The 18,515-nt window shown below is 37.3% G+C and overlaps 1 protein-coding gene across 1 annotated transcript in view; it reads right to left on the bottom strand.

The window, feature by feature from the left end:
* NCKAP5 (NCK-associated protein 5) overlaps positions 1-18,515 on the bottom strand; it is a 93,582-nt gene that overhangs the window by 44,758 nt on the left and 30,309 nt on the right. The window contains exon 3 of the mRNA XM_009703312.1: positions 4,461-4,529. Coding sequence (XP_009701614.1) covers positions 4,461-4,529 — 69 coding nt within the window. The remainder of the gene's footprint in view (positions 1-4,460; positions 4,530-18,515) is intronic.

The raw sequence follows: 18,515 nt of genomic DNA, 5'->3' as shown, positions 1-18,515 counted from the left end.
CAGCAGGAACAGCGGTGGGAAGCCTTCAGTGAAATATTCTGCAGTTATTAAAATTGATTTAGCAGTCAATAAGTGGAATCATATGCAAACTTTTCCATTTCAAATGAGGTTTCCATTCCACTCCTACAGCAGCACTAATGTCCAGATGGAAATAAACCACTAAGTGACCAGATCTACTTCATTTTTACTTACAGGTATCAAAAGACACCACAGATATGAACGAACAACGTAAGACAGCTCTACAAAACTGATAGTCACAACTACCAAAAACTGAGGAAACTCAAACCACTGAAGGCAGAGGAACCGACTTCTGAGATGCTGAATACGTGAGATTTCCACTGATAAAAGGCAGAACTGCAGCTCAATCCCAGTAAAAAGCACGTTGTAAAGTGACTTGACCTGTGATTCATGCATTAATCAAGGTGAAACAGGAATAGAATAGAGATGGCCAGTTCCTTAGTCTGCTATTATGTAGGAGATGACACTGCTTGCCTTCATACTGCCTGCCTTTCCTTTGAACTTAATAGCCAAGATCTCTAGGTGAGCTTTCCTTTTGTGGATTGCAATAAAAGAAATAAAAGATCCAGCTTCACTTTTTCCTTACACAATTACATTTACATATACATGTTGTAAAGTGGTCTTAATAGAAAAGGCATAAAAGAATGAATCAAAGAAAAGAGACCCTAGTGTAACATCTATTATACCTTTTACAAGTACTGGGATTTTACGCAGCTGCCTTTAACGTATGGTTTCATATACACAAAGACATTTCATGTGTACTAAAATGAAAGGTCTTACATTTTATTCAAATCTTAAAAATAGAATGTCTTTTTAAGATAACTTTGTATTTTTGATTAGCTAATTCTTAAAACATCAGGAAAAATATCATCTACCCTAAGTTGCATAATTTCCTGCATGTAAGTATGGTGAAGCTTGACAGAAATCTCAGCTGGTAGAGTGATGTGGATAAACATGACATTACCACTTATCAATAAACTGACAGCTAGGAAGCTAGGATTAAGCATGTTAACCTCAAACCCCAAAGGTACAAGAAGACAATCCTGGCTTTTGCATTAAATTTTTCAGAGCCAGAAAGATACGTTTATAGAGTATTTCTGAAATTAAATGAGCTCTTTTCTTATTTATCAAGTACTGGAACATTTCAATGACACCTTCTTCCAAATACTGTTCTAAAGTTGTTTATATGTACACTTCAGAGATGAACAATTACTTTTAAAAAATCAGTGAATATTTATTAAAATTCATAAAGGACTCACTTCAGCTTGACCCATATTCTTTTCAGATTTCATCTCTATGAGCATTTGAGTTTCATTGAATTTTACCATGAAAATGATTACAGAGCATGTATTTTTAAGTCACAGGTGCAAGCATTCACACAATATTAAATGTGGGACATTATATGAATGAAAAGAACTATGCGAATTAGTTGATTAAAAAAAGAAAAATGAGAAAATAATGGCAGACATAGCTTTAAAAACTCAGCTCTGGTATCTTTTTTTCACACATAGACAGAAGAATCACGGTGGTTATTTTTACTTCCTTCATATGCAGGTTAATGGCCACCAACACCTCAGCAGAAAGCACACTGGGCATAGCAAGTGTCCTTATCACATTGCTGTAGAGGCTTGAGGGACCAAGCAGGGACACTATAGGCAGGGTGGCCAGATGAAATGATGCTTCAGTGCCCTGAGCAGAGTTTGCCTGTGCCCAGGGGAGAGAAGCTGCAATGTTAGGACGCTCAATGATGAGTGAAAGATGGCAGCATTCTCCCAATAGTTATCCAACAATGTTCCCAACCTTCATTACCTCAAGGGCTCGTCAACCATCCCAAACATGTAACTAGCCAGAATGGGTAGTTATTAGCTTTGGAGGTAAGCGCTCCTTGTATATCAGCCCAGGAGAAGTTCAATACAGTCATAATTAATTGGACTGCAGAGGCAAAATTAAAATAACAGCTGTAGTAGGCACTCAAATTTTTTGGTGGCAGGCATAGCTGTCTCAGGTTTGGGTGTCACCACAGCCTTGTGTTCTCAGGAACATCTGTGTTCCTTCCTTTAAACCCATCAGGTCTCCCTGTGGCAAAATGGAGCTGCAGCACAGACAGATACATAGCTGTAGAGGATACATCTGCTCCTAAAAACTGCTGAAGAAGTCCTGAAGCCTAAATTAGGGAAGGTCTGAAGAGATTTTCACCTTCAAGAAGTGGGGTTGGTGTAAGGTGAGTTATGAACAGATGAAGCATCAGACTTAAAGTCCTAAAGGAAAGAAATTTTCAAATTGAAGATCTTTTTTTTCCCCTCATTAAAATATTCACAGAATTTTCATTTTATTTTCTTAAAGATCTCCAGTAAGAATCCCTGTTTGGAAAGGACTTTGTCACATACAACACTTCCTCAGAAGATTCTGCTTGGAAGTGAAGGTTCTCACAATCATTTTGATTGGATTATTCACTAATTACATTTATGTCTCATCTCCTATTCTCTTTATTGTTACTATAATGAAGTAAGGTGAGAATGTGCGATTTCTTGTCAAGCTCCATCAAGGGAATATGCTGAGGTGGGTGCTAACCTGGGACTCCTGCAGAACTTGCAATTATTAAATATGGTTTTGTTGCCTGAGTCACTGGCAACAACTTCTTCACCTCAGTGATCAGAAAGGATTACATTCAAGTCTGTGTCGGCTAAAACAATGCTGGTTACAGTGCCATTGCCAAAGCATTGTGGAGGCTGAAGGAGGAAGAAGAAAAAAGTGATACCAAGACATGGGGAAGGACAATAGAGGTCACTGCACACAAAACAGAAGACAAAAAAAGGAAGAAGATAAGCAAAGGAAAAATAAAGCAGAGAAGCACAAAACCACAGGTGATAAGAAGCATTTTCTCCTGAAAAAGTTGACACAGTGGGAGAAGATGGATACAGCTGTGATAATACAGAAGAACTGAAAACAGCCAATGTAATGTTGAAGATAATAAAGTTCAGAGCATAGTCTGATATAATTATTTGCTCTTTAAAGTGCAACACCATGTAAAAAACACAACTCTAGATCAGAAATCCATCATGTTACTGCAAACACAATAAAAACATCTTCTGTCCTTATAATCTGTATGGAGTGTTTTGCTGGAACAGACAGTTACGGTGGTTTACTGATTTCCAAAATTAATCATGTAGGCAGATTTTGTCCTGGACAATCAAAAAATAATTGTAAGTTAAGCTCTGTAATTTAAAGTTAGTAATTATACAGTAATTTCATCCTTATCACCAAGATAGCCAAATACCATTCAGGTGTGCACTGAATGCAGTGACTCAGGCCAATGCAGACCGAGGCTCTGCTGGTATCCCAGGGCCACAGAGCAGGCAGAGCATAACCTAGTGGGAAAGTGTATCTGCAAGTCTTTTATTCCAGCTCCCTAATAAAAATATGCTGTAGTGGCAAAAGTGCGGATTTGCTGATGAAAATCTGCACTAAACTGGAGGTTTCTTGTACCAGAGCTGTATTGCTTTTGCCAGTAACACTCCAGCAAATGCTGATTAAAAATTTAAAAAGCTCATATGAAGACACGAATTGTCATTCGCTATGCACGGTTTGCACACTCATGCACTCTTTTCTCAAAGGTACAGCTGAGAAGCCAGTGTAGTTTTTGTTTTGTTTTGTTTGCATGTTAGCTAACTACTTATGCTTCTAGGTATGCTTATTATGGAATGAGTAAATGATTTCCACTAAGCAACTCTTTAAGCTACCAGAACTCTTACAACTATTTTAAGCTCTTGTATATGCTGAAGAGCCTTATTTCAGGATAAATGGGAGGAACAAGTAAGCATCAGTATACATATGGAGAAAGCTGGATGCAATAGGAGATACTAGACGTTTCTTTAATGGTAAGCATTGCTGCAGTGCTCAGACAGTAACTGATGGGTGAATTATATTGTAGCTGTAACTGGAAAGTCTGATCAGAAGCTGAGCCATGTAGTAGAAGTGAGCCAACAGCTAGGAAAAAAACAGCATGAAAAGCTGTGTAGGTAACCCTAAGGGGGAGCTGAGAGACTAAATTCCCTGGTTAAAGAACACATTACATAGGAAAGCTGGGGGACTTTTGATGGAAGAAGACACTGCCATCTGTGTTCCTCTTTACAGAAAAGAAGGAGTACACAACATCTAATAGGCAAATTACCATTTTCTCCTCCTAACAAAAGCAAACCAGTCCCAAATACTGGTCACAGGGATATCAACTTTTTGGTGAAGAGGGGTGGACAAAACAGGATTTACAGCAGAGGTCACGGAGTACAATATCTATGACTGCCAGACACATGTTCTCGAATTAATTAGAATGAGGTAATACTAGAAAATTGCAGAACAATGTCAAGCATGTAAGAGAGGGAGAGATTCATTTCTACTCATTTAATTATAGTACCAGGTAAGAACAACCTTTTTATCTACCTTACCTCATCAAGACATCTTTCATACTGTTCTCTCTGATTTTCATTTTCCAGAGCCAGTGCTGAATTCTCTGCCTACAGTAAAACAGAATAAATAAACACATATGTAAATTAATCAAAGGGTATCTCGTACTACATGACAATTCATAAAAATTCTCAGGGCACCTACTTTATGTACTTCTTCAAGATCCAGAATAAAAAGCACCATACAATTTATTTTGCTACAAGTAGGTATTTTGAGTAAAAACAGAAGCAGCATTCATTTATGAGATTATTCACACCATGCATTACAACTTAGAACAATATCAGAGAAGATATTCCAAGTATGTCCATGATCTCATCTTGTCAGGTGCAACAGAGTTGGCAATGAAACATTGTAAAAGACATTGGTATATCTTTTCTTCCTCGCTCTTTTCTGTTCAGAGTGAACTGGCTCTCTGAGAAAGCCACTTAGAAGTAAACAGAGGCAGCAACTATCAAAAGGAAACAAAAGGCAATTTTATGTAAACTTGTAACTGTGGCAGCTCTTTATAAGCCAGGTTTCTGCAGTGGGTAGCTCCAGATGCACTGGTCATACTACAGCCAATTGGTGAATTACACCATTTAACTGAACCACAAAAATATATTAGTCTTCACCTAAAAAACAATTCCTACCATTTCAAGAGTAAGGGAGGTATATTACTACATCTAAATGCAATATTAAAGTCAGAAATTTCTTCTCTCACATATGTCAGTATGATAGTTTCCTGGATAGCAGTGCCTTTCATCTATCTTTAATTTCCATTACACTCATACTTTTGTGAAGTGCAAAATTCAAAATGGCACAATCTGGTATGTAAATTACAGTAAATTAATGTATTTTTCTATATATTAAGACTTGACTTTAAGAATTCTTACTGTATTGAGAAAAAAAACCCTCTAAAGTGAGCTGTATACAGCCATATCAGAGCAAGTTTCAACCAGTCTTCTCTTAAAGACTGAGAAACTAAAACAATATATAAAAATCTATGAGTTAAAACTGGCTCTAGAAACCGTTCTATCTCCCATGCATAACTTCACATCACGTAATCATAACACCAAAATCAATGCATTCACATAATTACAACTATTATACAATTTACATAATTTGCTTCACTTCAATCTTCTGTCAACCTATGAAAGTTAAACAAATGCTGTTTCAAAAGAATTGTGGTTATACAAAAAAAGTCATAAATATAGTTAACATTTGTAATTTTAGAGAAAAAATTAACTTAATGTACAGTATGGAAAGATGCACAGTTCTCTGTTCCTTGTTAAGAAAAGTCAATGATTCAACAAAACGAAAATCCCTAAATCACAGAATCACAGAATGGTTTGGTTGGAAGGGACCTTAAAGACCACCTAGTTCCAACCCCCCTGCCATGGGCAGGGACACCTTCCACCAGACCGGGTTGCTCAAAGCCCCATCCAGCCTGGCCTTGAACACTTCCAGGGATGGGGCATCCACAGCTTCTCTGGGCAACCTGTGCCACTGCCTCACCACCCTCACAGGGAAGAATTTCTTCCTAATATCTGATCTAAACCTTCCCTCTTCCACTTTAAAGCCCTTGCCCCTTGTCCTGTCACTCCATGCCCTTGTCAAAAGTCCCTCCCCAGTTTTCTTTAGGTACTGGAAGGCTGCTACAAGGTCTCCCTGGAGACTTCTCTTCTCCAGGCTGAACAACCCCAACTCTCTCATAAATTGATTCATTAACAACACTTTCAAATTCAGCTAAATCCTAAAAACAAGATTAGGAAGAAAAAGTAAACATACTTAATTATCCAGCATATTGAAACACAGTAAAGAATAAAAGGGTGGTAAGAAACAAGGGCATATAGAGTTTACTTAGATACAAGTCTAAACAACTGTATGGAATCAGTGCTTTATCTTGAGGGTACAATCAAAGCCAACAAAGGTGGTAAAATGCTCTGCATCATAGTCACCTACCAATGGATTCAACATATGGCTATAAAAAGTCTATGGGTGATCCTGCAGAGAGCACTGTGAGACGAGGCAACAATAAACACAGCTGTGGAAGTAAGCAGCAAAGCAGAGGAAGAAGCCGCAAAAGCAAGTGCAGCAGTAAGAAATCAGAAGCTGGAGGGTAAATAGTCTTCCATACTGAAGAGGCTATCATATACAGTTATCAGTTTGCTTTTACAGATACATTCTTGCAGATTGATTGATAAAAATAAAGAGATGATTGCTACATAAAAATGTATTTCTAAGTTAAAGATTCTCAGGTGTTTTCTCTATGAATATCACCCTAAAATGCCACCCAAAATAAATTCTTCTTACTGTTTTGAAGCTATCATTAAAGGATTAGCCTGCACAGCCTTTAACTCACGCATGTGGTTATACCTATGGGTTTAATTTTTTTAATTTTCACTTTCACCAGCATAAAAATATATTGTATGATTTTATCCTAAAATAGTTAGCGCAGACTGCTCCCATACAGAGATGTCTAAAAGAACTACAGTACATAGTGTACTACACAAAATACCCAGAGAGCTCCCCATATTTCTCTTGTTTTTTCTGAATGCTGTAAGGCTGCAAAATGGAAGCGAAGTCTTCTTGGATCTATTAGCTGAATCTCTGATTTCAGTGAGCTATTCCTTTAGATATAAGCTACCAAAATTAGGAAATCTGAACTTGACAACATTATAAATAAATGTTGTATTTCCCCTCTTATCAAGCCACAGTGGAAACATCTGTATAATAAAGCCCTTTTTCACACCACTGGCTTCAAAAGTGCAGTGAAAGGATGTAATGCAGTCAATGTTAGCTTGACTTTTGTGCTTCTTGATTGCTGAGCAAATCATGCCTATTTATTTAGCATTTTTGCAATGAGGACTGGACTAGAAGGGAACACTTGACTGACTTTGCTTAAGATCCTGTGCCAGTTCCCACAACATGGGAAAACCAGTACTTGATACACTAAATCACTCTATATTGCAACTGAATACTTGATAATAATCCTCATTCCCCCAGAAGTATTCATTTGGAAAATTTGTAATCGCACTTGTGGTCTCAGAACCCTGCCTCCTAATCCAAACGTTCATTTATTTAACAGAAACCACTGTGTTTTGATGTTATTGTAAGTCTGCTCAATTTTAGCTCAGAGGGATCTGACTACCTCCAGTATTGCATATTCCAGGCATCTTTTGCCAGTTAAGCAAAGTAGGTCTCCTTGGAGGAAACCACTATTACATTTTATTTTCATTTTTATTTTCACGCCATACTCACACTAGGCTAAGCCACAATAAGAAGCCCACACTTCCCACAGCTTGAAAGCCATTGTGCACTTGCAGGGACCCAGAGGCAGTGGCAGAGAAGTACTGACCCCTAATGCAGTCACTTCCCCCATACATAACCGAGCAGGGGACTACGCAGGAAAAAAACTAGCTTACTGAGAACAGTACTCTTAGATATCAACTGATTTCTATAGTGATGTCTAGTTTTAGGGATAGCTGTCCTCTAGGAATTTATGTATATTTTATGTTAGGTATATAAATAAACCATCTCTGTCCCCAGCCTCACTAACACTAAAAGTGATGCAGCCCAGCAAACTGCTGCAGACAAGCGACATTCACCTGTCACCAGCGTCTACAAGCAAGCACGACTTTCTTTGGTGGTGGTCAACTCTGAAAGTACAGTATCATTCAGTCAGCCAAAAGTAACTGTGGCCTAATTTACCATTCAATGAAACATTACGTGTTGCTTATGGATCATTATAGATTGAAGGATCCTACAATGTCAAAACAGAGGTACTTCCTAGTTCCCATTTGGAAGAAAGTATTTTACCCAAGAGCCTCTCCAAACATTGGAAAATTTAAAGATTTCCATCATGAATTGGATAATGCTAAACAGCTTTCATCTGCCTAAATGAGAGATAGCTTTGTTCTGAACTGTGAAACTGAGTTTATGGAAAATCAATTTGAAAGTGAAAACTTCAGACTACTTTGTATAAAACAGAGGTTGCCTTGTATTTATACCATTGCTAAGATACAGTCACTACGAGAGACTTTGTCAACTCTGATTTTAATCCCTTTCTCAGGATGGAAAACGTAGCCCTAGTAACGATGAAAATTATCTCTAGGTCAGCTAAGAGCTTTCTCTCTCCTTCAGAGATGTTGAAGAACTCTCTGTATTTTCTCCTGCAGGGCAGCTGTTTGCTCGGTTTCATTCAAGGCTAGTAACAGACAGGCTACACGTCTGATGCACTGAGGTCCAGTCCTGCTCCAGCTGAAGTCAGTAACAATCTGCCATTTGTTACCCCAGAACGTAAGGGCAAGTCAGGTGCAACAAAATAAATTCTATTTGTTTCACAATATACCATGTTTCCTTAAAATTTCTTTGGTGCAAGAGGAAGTTCCTCGGTTCACAATGATTTGTTGTTCATTATGCTATAGAAGAAACAAGGAGACAGATGCAGTCTTAGCCTTTTTCACATTTCTATAAATGTGTTACATACTGGATCAGTAAAGGCAGGCCAATTAATTACAATTCTTAAAGAAATTTTTAAGTGGTCACAATAATTAACTTTAGTATACCCTTAACACCAAAAATCAGGAAGCATCCATTCAGGCAGTACAACCACCTAAACTTTAAATTCTTGTGAAAATGCATCTTCACCTAAAGTCTAAAATATGTCCTTAATGTGGTCATATTTACTTTTTTGGTAATGAACAATGAAACACACTACAGCTCTTTTTGTTATAGGAAAAAAACAAATACAAGCCCCCCCACCCCCACCCCATGCCCCAAAACAGAGGGAAATGTAGTCTCCCAAAAAGTATTCATTATCAGTAGGCTCTGAGCCAAAAACTGCTCTGCTCCTTTCCAGCTCACAGTCTTTTCCTGGGTTTACATGGTTAAAGCACAAGATCTCCCCGCAGTCTCATTGTGCCTGAGACTTTTTTGGGGTTCAGTCCTCACCTAGAGTCATAGATCATGGCACCTTTCAGCTGAACTTGCTGTAGGTGAACTTGCTTTGGCAGGGAGGTTGGACTAGATGATCTCCAAAAGTCCCTTCCAACCTCAACCATTCTGTGATTTTGTGAGTAACAGCACCAGACTACAAATAGTTAAAATAAATATACAGTTAATAAATATATTCTTACATTGATACAGACATGTAGGATGATTTCTTCATTCTCTCCTCTTCCTTTTTAACAATTTTAGAGAGGATTATTACAACAGGTTAAGGATTGCCTACTAACTATACTTTGTTCAGCATTTACCTGTGTTTGGTAGAAGTGGCAGACACATTCTTACGTCTGCGAATATCATGAGACATCCATGGCTACTCCAGATTTGCCTCTCTAAGTGGCACTTGAGAGGACAACCTTCACTTAACATCCTGCAAAAGCCATTTCTGTGCGCTTCTCAAAAGAGCCAACTGAAGTGCTTAAATCATGTTTGAAAATAAGATTTGGATTTAAGTCCCTAAAGTGTTTTTCAAAAAGTTTAAACTTCACCTTTCTGTGCCCTGATTTTTTAAGTCAAGAGAACAGGAACAACAACATTTTGTTATCTAGCTAGCCTGTTCCAACAATTTATGAATTAGGACATATTCGGTGCACTGGGGTCTTTAAGTGAAGAATTATTTCATGTACCTATTAGGAAGCCTTCAACACACAATCCTCTACACTTTTATAACCACAATGAAATGAATTAAACCAGTGAATTTTCTACTAGAAGGCATGTATAAAAGAGAAGCACATACAAGCCAGTTTTCCTTACTCAACCGTTGTAGAGTTCAGACAAAATAAAAGGATGGGAGAAGGAAGAGAGAAGAAAATGGAAAGTAGTAGGTATTTTGCACTAAGGGAAAAGGCGATCATAGAATCATAGAATGGTTTGGATTGGAAGGGACCTTTAAAAATCATCTAGTCCACCTCCCTGCCATGGGCAGGAGATGAAGGTCTAAAGGTTGTACGTCAAGTTAGCAGCTCAACGTGCTTTGCAGGTATCATCAATAAAGGTCAAGGGGAACAAAGTTATGACAGTGAACTTTAAAATCCCTGACAGAATGCAACAACGCCGGTTACCACATGCACTTCTTTGTTATTCATACTAAACCATTTGTCCATTTATAGAAAGCTTTATTGATTTACACAGACACTCATTTGTCATGCCCTGTGTAGTGTATTAATAGCTGTCCAAGCACTTCAAATGTGCCCAGAAATTTTTTTTCCTGCTTTCAGTCTGTGATTTTGTATATTTTTGTGGTCACAGCTTCACACAGAGCACATGAGAGGTCGAAACCTAGGTCAAAGTCTGTTGCTAGTAAAGTAAGAACTAATGTTATTGCAATCTTTCCTTAGGTCCTTAATGCATTTTTTTGGTAAGCTGCTGTTCTAGGAAGAGTTTACCACTTGAATCATCTCCGTATCTTTGGTCACAGTAAACTCTTTGTAGATGTTACACAGGAAATTTCTCCTTTGAAAGACTAACTCAACAAATTGTCAGAGAAAAGTTTAACGGCACAGTTATGCTGGTTAGAAATATTGAAAACTACATTTGTGTTTTTAAATCAACATAATTATAGCAACAAAAGCCTTAATTTAATTCTAGCGCTATAAAAGCTTTTCCACTGGTCGCTTTCCAGTGCCTTTTGTAGACAGCTCTTTGCTAAGAGTAAAATGGGAACTGCACCTCACAACCTGTCTGTCAACATTTGGATGTTTCCACCTTCTGCTTTATGCTTTCCACAACAGAGCAACACTGGAGCAACCATGGAGCATCTCCCTGCTTAACTGCAGCCCCTGTGCTACAGCTCTGCTCCCTGGCTCCCTGGCCCCTGGGCAGTAACTGGGACTGGAGAATGCCAGCTACTGATGAAATAAGCAGTGAATTTAGCGGACTAGTACTTAACAAAATATTACTGTATGCTTTTTCAAATATCCTAGTCTTAACTATTTCTTCCAGCTCATGGAGATAGGTGAAAAAAAAACAAAAAGGACAAATTAGTGATAGGACAACAGCCAGGCTTCTCACCCTTGCTTCAAAACACATGGGCCCTTGGCCTTCTCAGTTGCATCATTTTCTGATTTTTTTTTAGCATGATAAAATCGCCTATTCTCTTTAATCACACTTAAAACATTTGATACATTTTATCTGAAATACTCAGCTACCGTTCAATTCACGTTCAGGTAAAAATGGCATGAAAGCAACACATATGTGATATTAAATAAGAAAACATGGAAACATACATGTGTTAATTATAATTCTGTCTATAAAAAGGCTACATTAAACCTTACTGGGCAGTACTGGTAGGGATCATTCTTGCAATTCAAAATTTTTTACATTCTTTACTGACACAAAAACATAGTGACATTAGAACAAGCCACCAACAGATCTCAAAAGCAGTCTATCTCACAGGCCATGCTATGCTGTAGCTGTGCTACCAATAAAAGGGGTTTGTAGCCTCACAGAGAGCAGTTTAACCTCCTTCTTCTAATGTATCCTAGAAATCAGAAGATATTTATTCAAAACCAGAAAGCTAACCACTTCAGATTACACAAAAACTTGGGTTTAAATGTTTCTAACAAAAAGCAGCCCAAGGTCTGTGCAGCTCCATATGATATTTTACCAATTATTCATGAACTGATTCATGTATTTAAACATAAATTTACACTGGAAATGATGTAACAGCTTAAAAAACTGTACGGATTTCATGTTGCCAGAGATCAAAACCAGAACTTGCTCGTTTATCTGCAGATCTATGGCAGATTGCGGGGAGAGATTCCCACCCAGGGTCCCGTACAGGGCTCATAATCACAGAGCTCTTTTCCTGTCTGTCGAGTGTTTCCCAGCTCCCAGGAGAAGAAACAACGGGTATGCGATCTAAATGATGAAGCCTCCTTTTTGAATGAAGGGGATAACTAGAATTTAATCCTTCAAATCTGCTTATATTGCATAAATATATGAACTGCAGGAGTTGAATCAAAAAAAAACAAAAAGAAATTAGATTCATACATGACTGATGAGACTGTCTCCTAAAAATGACTAAAAGTAAACTTCATATTCCTGGGAATTCCTCTGTGAAATACCTTTACTTTTTTAAAAAAAATTATTTTTCAGAAGTTGGAGCTGGAAATTTTAACTGGTACAAGAATGGCGATATTTATCCTTTTTATTTTTGATAACTCTAAAGTAGTAAAGAAGTAAAGTAAAGAGCCTTTAAAACCTTCAATATTTTCCCTCTGACACAACAGAAATGTCTAGAGTTGACATTTTAAATAGAAGGTTAGGAATAGATCTAGCAAAACAGACTCCATTATAAGCCCAAGCTTAGCTTATCTTCCAGCAAATAAATATCTAGGCTACTAGTAGATATATCAATAATAGCTTTGTATGTTTACCCATTTGCAAATTGTAGAAAACAGCAAATTCTACCATTATTTACAGACAATATAATAGACTTAAAATATATCTACAGGTAAAGCACTGTCAATACAGGCCTTTAAACAAACAGGTTAAAATTATGAAGGATGCCTTTTTTTTCCCCAAAAATTCTTCCAAATGATCACATAAAAAACATTTTTTGATGATGAGAAGTAAAAGAGAGCTAAATAAGCAGAGACAGGCAGCATAAAGCTGTATTTCCTGAAGTTAAAAGACATACATACTACACATTATGGTCTATAAAATGCATATACACTTGATAAAACATAGAAGTACAAATATGGAAAACCAGAAGTCCGAGCAAGACTCCTATTTTTTATCACTCATCCTCTGAATAAAGTGCTGAGCTGTGTGCCTCAGTGCAACGCACCGCCCTGCACAGAGACCAAGGCACTCACCTTCCATAACCAATATCCCGAGGCTGCCCAAACAGAAGCAGCTGCTATTAATGAGGGGTAAAATGACAGATGAGAAAGCCCTCTCACTCACGGTCAGATAGACCCATGAAGCTACGTGATGCCAATCCTGTCATACAGCAACACTGGGCAGTCAGGAAGGAGGAATGCTGAAACTCATTGACCCTTCCCCAAATGGCCATCGTTCTAACAGCACAGGGCGCCTCCCTAGAAGCGTCCACCCGGGCACAACGCTACAGGCCACGACGCCGTCACACAAACCTAAGACATAAGACTGAATTTTTATGTAAGGAACAGCGTGTGCGTGTTGTGAAATTTGTTTATTTTCTGATTTTCTAATATTTACACCCAGTGATCCTTTCCCTTGCAAACTATGCACTAGAGGCAGCTGTTCCATCTCGTCCTCTTTTTTTCTCTTGTTTTAAGTGATTTATTCCCTTATGGAACTGTTCTCCCTGAAGAACTGAGAGCATGTCACTCTGACAGACTTACTGTGCTTCCCCATGTAATATTAACAGGCAGTTATTTCCTCTATCAAAGAACTAAAAATAAAATCCTTGGTCCATGAAAAAAGTATGAGATACTGAAATTGTAAGCGAAACTAAGGTTCTTACAATTAACACAGGCAGATAAAGGCAAGCGGTGTGGACCTGATTAATCTTAAAGGGCATTTTGTGTTTAATATCAACTTGTATTTAACACATACATAAATATCTTTGCATTGAAAATATGAATTAATCATATCACATTTCGTCAATTGCATTTGTTTCAATTTTTCTTGCAAAAAGACCAAACTCTGCAGGGAAAATTCAAATTCTCTGAAATTAGTAAAGACAGTTGAAAAACACTGACTATCTATAAATCCAACGCTGAAGCTCAATAAAAAACTTCCAGTACAGTCATTTTCAAAGAAAATATTTGCTTTGATTTAAAAGGAAACATTTGCTGAAGATTTTGATCAAATTTAGAGTGACATTGAAACCAGTACAAATATTTCCAGGGCTTTGGATCCTTCTGAATGATACATATGGCAACTACTTTTAAAAAAATTCACTTGCCTAATCACAAACCAGAAGGTTTGTTTTTGTTGCTTTTTTTTTTTTTAAATTCAGGTCTGGAAGAAAACATATACTTTCAGGACAGTTTTTCAAGCAGTGAGAAAGTCAACTTTAGAATTTAGTTATCCTTCAAACCTCTGCAATTTTGACCATGAGGTTAATGACACAGTGACAGTTTTCTGCTTTCTGTGATTCCATTATCCACACCTCCCTGAGTAGCATACTCAACTTCAAGGTCATTCTAATGTTTGAAGAGAACAGGGCATTTCAGATCCAGATATGAAAATTAATCTTTGGGCAACTTTATTCCAACAGAATCCGCTTCTTATTTTTCCCCACTTGACTAGCTGAGATGTTCATAGTAATTAAAGCCAATACTACTACCGATTCATAGCGCTGGGAAGTGGGTATGGAAAAAGAAGCCCAAGAGACAAACGGTTTGTCTTTACAGGACACACCTCAATATCTAAGCATAAGAATAAGCCACAAAGGTCTTAAGCTCATTTTATTTAAAAGTTGAAATTCAATAATTTAACTCTTCCTTTAGCAAATTTAATTCACCTTTTAAAATTTTGGCAGGTCATGCTAAAATATTCAGTTCAGGAATAGAATGTAATTTTAGAAACTAATTAATTAAAAAATGTGACTTATTTTTCTTTAAAAATGAAGATAAATTAAAAATGCTAGTCGATGGAATTAAGTAGAAAGTCTTGAAATTAAGTACCAGGAAGCCAAGGATTACACATACGTATATACAGGAAATTTTTTTTGAATTTCTAGAAATTCTATCTATCAAGAGCAGTGCTTCTCTTTTGAAGAGGATTTTATATATTTTTTCTAATATCACTGGAATGAACATGAAATATAATTTCATAGGTCAATGCAAAGAATGGCCCTAACACCATAATTGGTACTTCTAGGCTGCTTCATGCACCTGAACTGAAGGGCTGTTATTAAATGATAGTAAAAAGTTCAAATTTGGAGCTAAATTTGGCACTACCTTCAAGGAACTCCAACACCAACCTCCTTCCCACTCATCCACTCCGCTCCCCTGGGAAATTAAGCAATTGAGTGTGCATGGGGTTGATGACAGAAAGAGAAGACTGAAAACTTTAATGAATTCCTGCTTTTTTCCCCTGTCTGTCTTTTAATGTATAATTAACACCACCATTAATTGTCTCCCATAACCAGTGATTTTGGCTCTCACTGGAAGGTGAAACAACAGATGTTTTGCTCTGTCTTCAGAGAAAGCAAATGCTGAATTTTTATCAAGAAATATTTTTTTCCCAATTATTTATCCTAAGTTTCTTCTTTTAGTTCAAAGAAAAATAATTATGAAATAAAGTGATTTAAACTGACAGCCTGGAAAACACTGATCCCATACGCTTAAATGTCACATTCACTGGATGTGTGATGGGAAACTCCTATCAGATCCCTGTTATCCAATGATTCTTTAAGTCAGAAAAATCTCTTTTTTTCTTCTCCAAAGAAACATGTATGACTTCTTATTAAATGGAAAAAATATACAACTGGTTTTGCTTTTTAAAAATATCCCTTGAGCTTATTTTTATCTGAATTCTGTGAAAGAGAATGACTTTTCTTTGCTATACTATGCAATAGATTTAAAGTATCACATGATGTTATAATTGATATTGTCACAAAATATTTTTAAACATAATAAAATATAAAATACATTATTTTCGTTCTCCTGTGATGAATCACTTTAAATTCCTTTAAAGACTTGGAGTTAAAAGGTTTCCACCACAATAAGCTATTGATGTCAACTGTTTCACAATTCATAACATAAATTTATAACAAGTTTCTCTGTTTTTAACTACATGGGAGCATTGAGTTATTTCTGAAGGCAATGTTTCCTGCAATTTCACTTTCTTCATCAGAAGTCACCCATAAGTCAACTGCCCCAGGTATTTCAAAATGAACTTCTTTGATGGCTTCAGTTATTTCTCTCCCTTCCAGCTACGGAGTTGTGAAGCAAAGCGAAGCAGAACAGGTATTGGTGCACTGTATTATGAGTAGGATCAAATGCCATATAACGTGCAGCAATTGTTTTGTAGCCAATAGCTAACTTCTAATAACTGAATCACAAAATTACTGTTCATTTCTTGCTAACTGAAATAAAACTATATTTGCAAACATCACCTTGCTTCCTCTGAAAGCTTTGAACATTTTTCTCTTGTTTTTATAGGCACAGTCAGCAAACAATGCCCCTCACCCCACACAGCAATATGCGGTAGGTTGATTTCTGCAGTGACATTTGTTGAATTAAAAGTTCTGATTCATTTAATTTTTAATCTTTTAGAGCGGAATAGTGAATTTGCAGAGTAATTGTATTTTGCTCAAAAGAACAACAACCCAGACCCCAAATTCTGTCTCTTCTAAAAAGCTTCAACAGTTTGGAGTTGTGTCTGATTTTTCTGCCCTGCAGACTGTGCTCACTTCAGAAAAGACAGATGTAGAGGGATAAGGATCCCTTAAAAACTAACTGATGTGGCAGGACCTGAATGTTATCCTAACTGGTCTATGAAATTTCTCCTATTGTGCTGGCTGACATTAGGTGCAGCTACATCAGCTTTTTGGCTTGGATGAGCAGTGAGTGTCTTTCTCAAGTGATTTTTCTGATCATCGCTCTGTCCAGGCTACAATTCATACCGCAGTGTGGCCTTGGAGTGAACGGACTGGGTTTCTTTTACATGAAATTGGAAGAGGAACTCCAGCCACTGCTGGGATTAACCAGAGCTCAGCCAAAGTAAACTCCCCAAAATGTATACAATGTGGGTGTCAGGTCCTTAGCACAAACAACGTGGCTCCGAGGATCTGCTCCTGTTACGCTGCACTGTTTGTTAAGGTAGACATATAACAGGCTATCTTCAGATCCTAAATTAATAGTGATAGGCCTAAGGAAGTCAATTGCCAGGACAAGAATGTAACCCATAACACCAAAGTAAAAGATAGGCCTGTTTGGAAGGCTTTTTCCTACATACAACAGAGATATGCCAGAGGCATTTTTTTACTCGGATAATTTTACAGCTTTGTACTTTATGAAAATCAAAAATATGAAACTGTACAGAAATATACATTAAAGCCAGCTACATGGAAAGTGAATTCTATTTTAATTATATATTGTTAAGTGTTACTGTGCAATGCCAAATACTTTCCAATTATTTACTTAACCTTGCTCTTCAGCATGTAATATTTATTTCAGATTTTGTTCTTTGTACTTATATATGTTGGTAAACTACATCCCTAGGAGCTCCAAGAAAAGCCTTAGACTACACACTTTGGGAGAATGTAGCGAACTGTGGAAGTTCTTAAAAAAACAAGCTTTGGATAACAATAACTGTCTCATATGGAACATACACTAAGTCAAAGTTGATGGGACTCAGTGGTGCCTCAGTAAGAAGCTCAGGCATGAAAAACACAGTGGCAGTAGCCCAACAACCCAGCTCTGCTCTACACAACCAGCCAAATCTGCAGCATATGTAAGTAAGCACAACTCAAGTGCAGCCACTGGAACTGCACCCACCTTCACATGTCCACATTTCACAGTCAAATACACTAACACTAGTATCAAACACAAAGAAATGTTACTGTTATCTTATTCCAAGCTGCTATTCAAGAGCAGCATCAGTGATTAATCGATTCGCCTAAAGGGAAAATGCAGAGAAAAGAACAAAAATAAATCAATGTATGAAATACTATGCAATGTAATACGTACCTAGTATCGATCACATTACTGCTCTGTCAGATTGGCCTGCAATTGGGAAATATTCCTGCCTGGCAGAGGTCACTAGCAGGGCAAATCAGTTGCTTGAAAACATGAGAAGTTCCCATCTCTTATTTCTATTCAATTACTCTGTGAAAAATACAGTTGTTGACTAATACTAGCAAGTTCATTTTTACAATGAACTAAGCATACCTGGTTTTACCCATCTAATTGGGTAAAATTTTGAATAGTTACCCTGGGGTCACTGTGAAGGAGAAAATATTTGACAGAAAGAGTACAAAGAAGATCACCACTGGAATGATGGAATGGAAAAAAAATATATTCTGCCACACCAAGAGGAGCCAAGAGGAAGACACAACTCGTTTCCTTAGCAGTGAAGTTATGTGAACACTACACCAAGCAGCTCTGCAA

The sequence above is a fragment of the Cariama cristata genome, unplaced genomic scaffold (assembly GCF_000690535.1).
Source record: "Cariama cristata isolate BGI_N322 unplaced genomic scaffold, ASM69053v1 scaffold5377, whole genome shotgun sequence".
Classification (NCBI taxonomy): Eukaryota; Metazoa; Chordata; class Aves; order Cariamiformes; family Cariamidae; genus Cariama; species Cariama cristata.
Note: the sequence above shows the minus strand (reverse complement) of the source record. Positions and strands in the feature narration are given on the sequence as shown.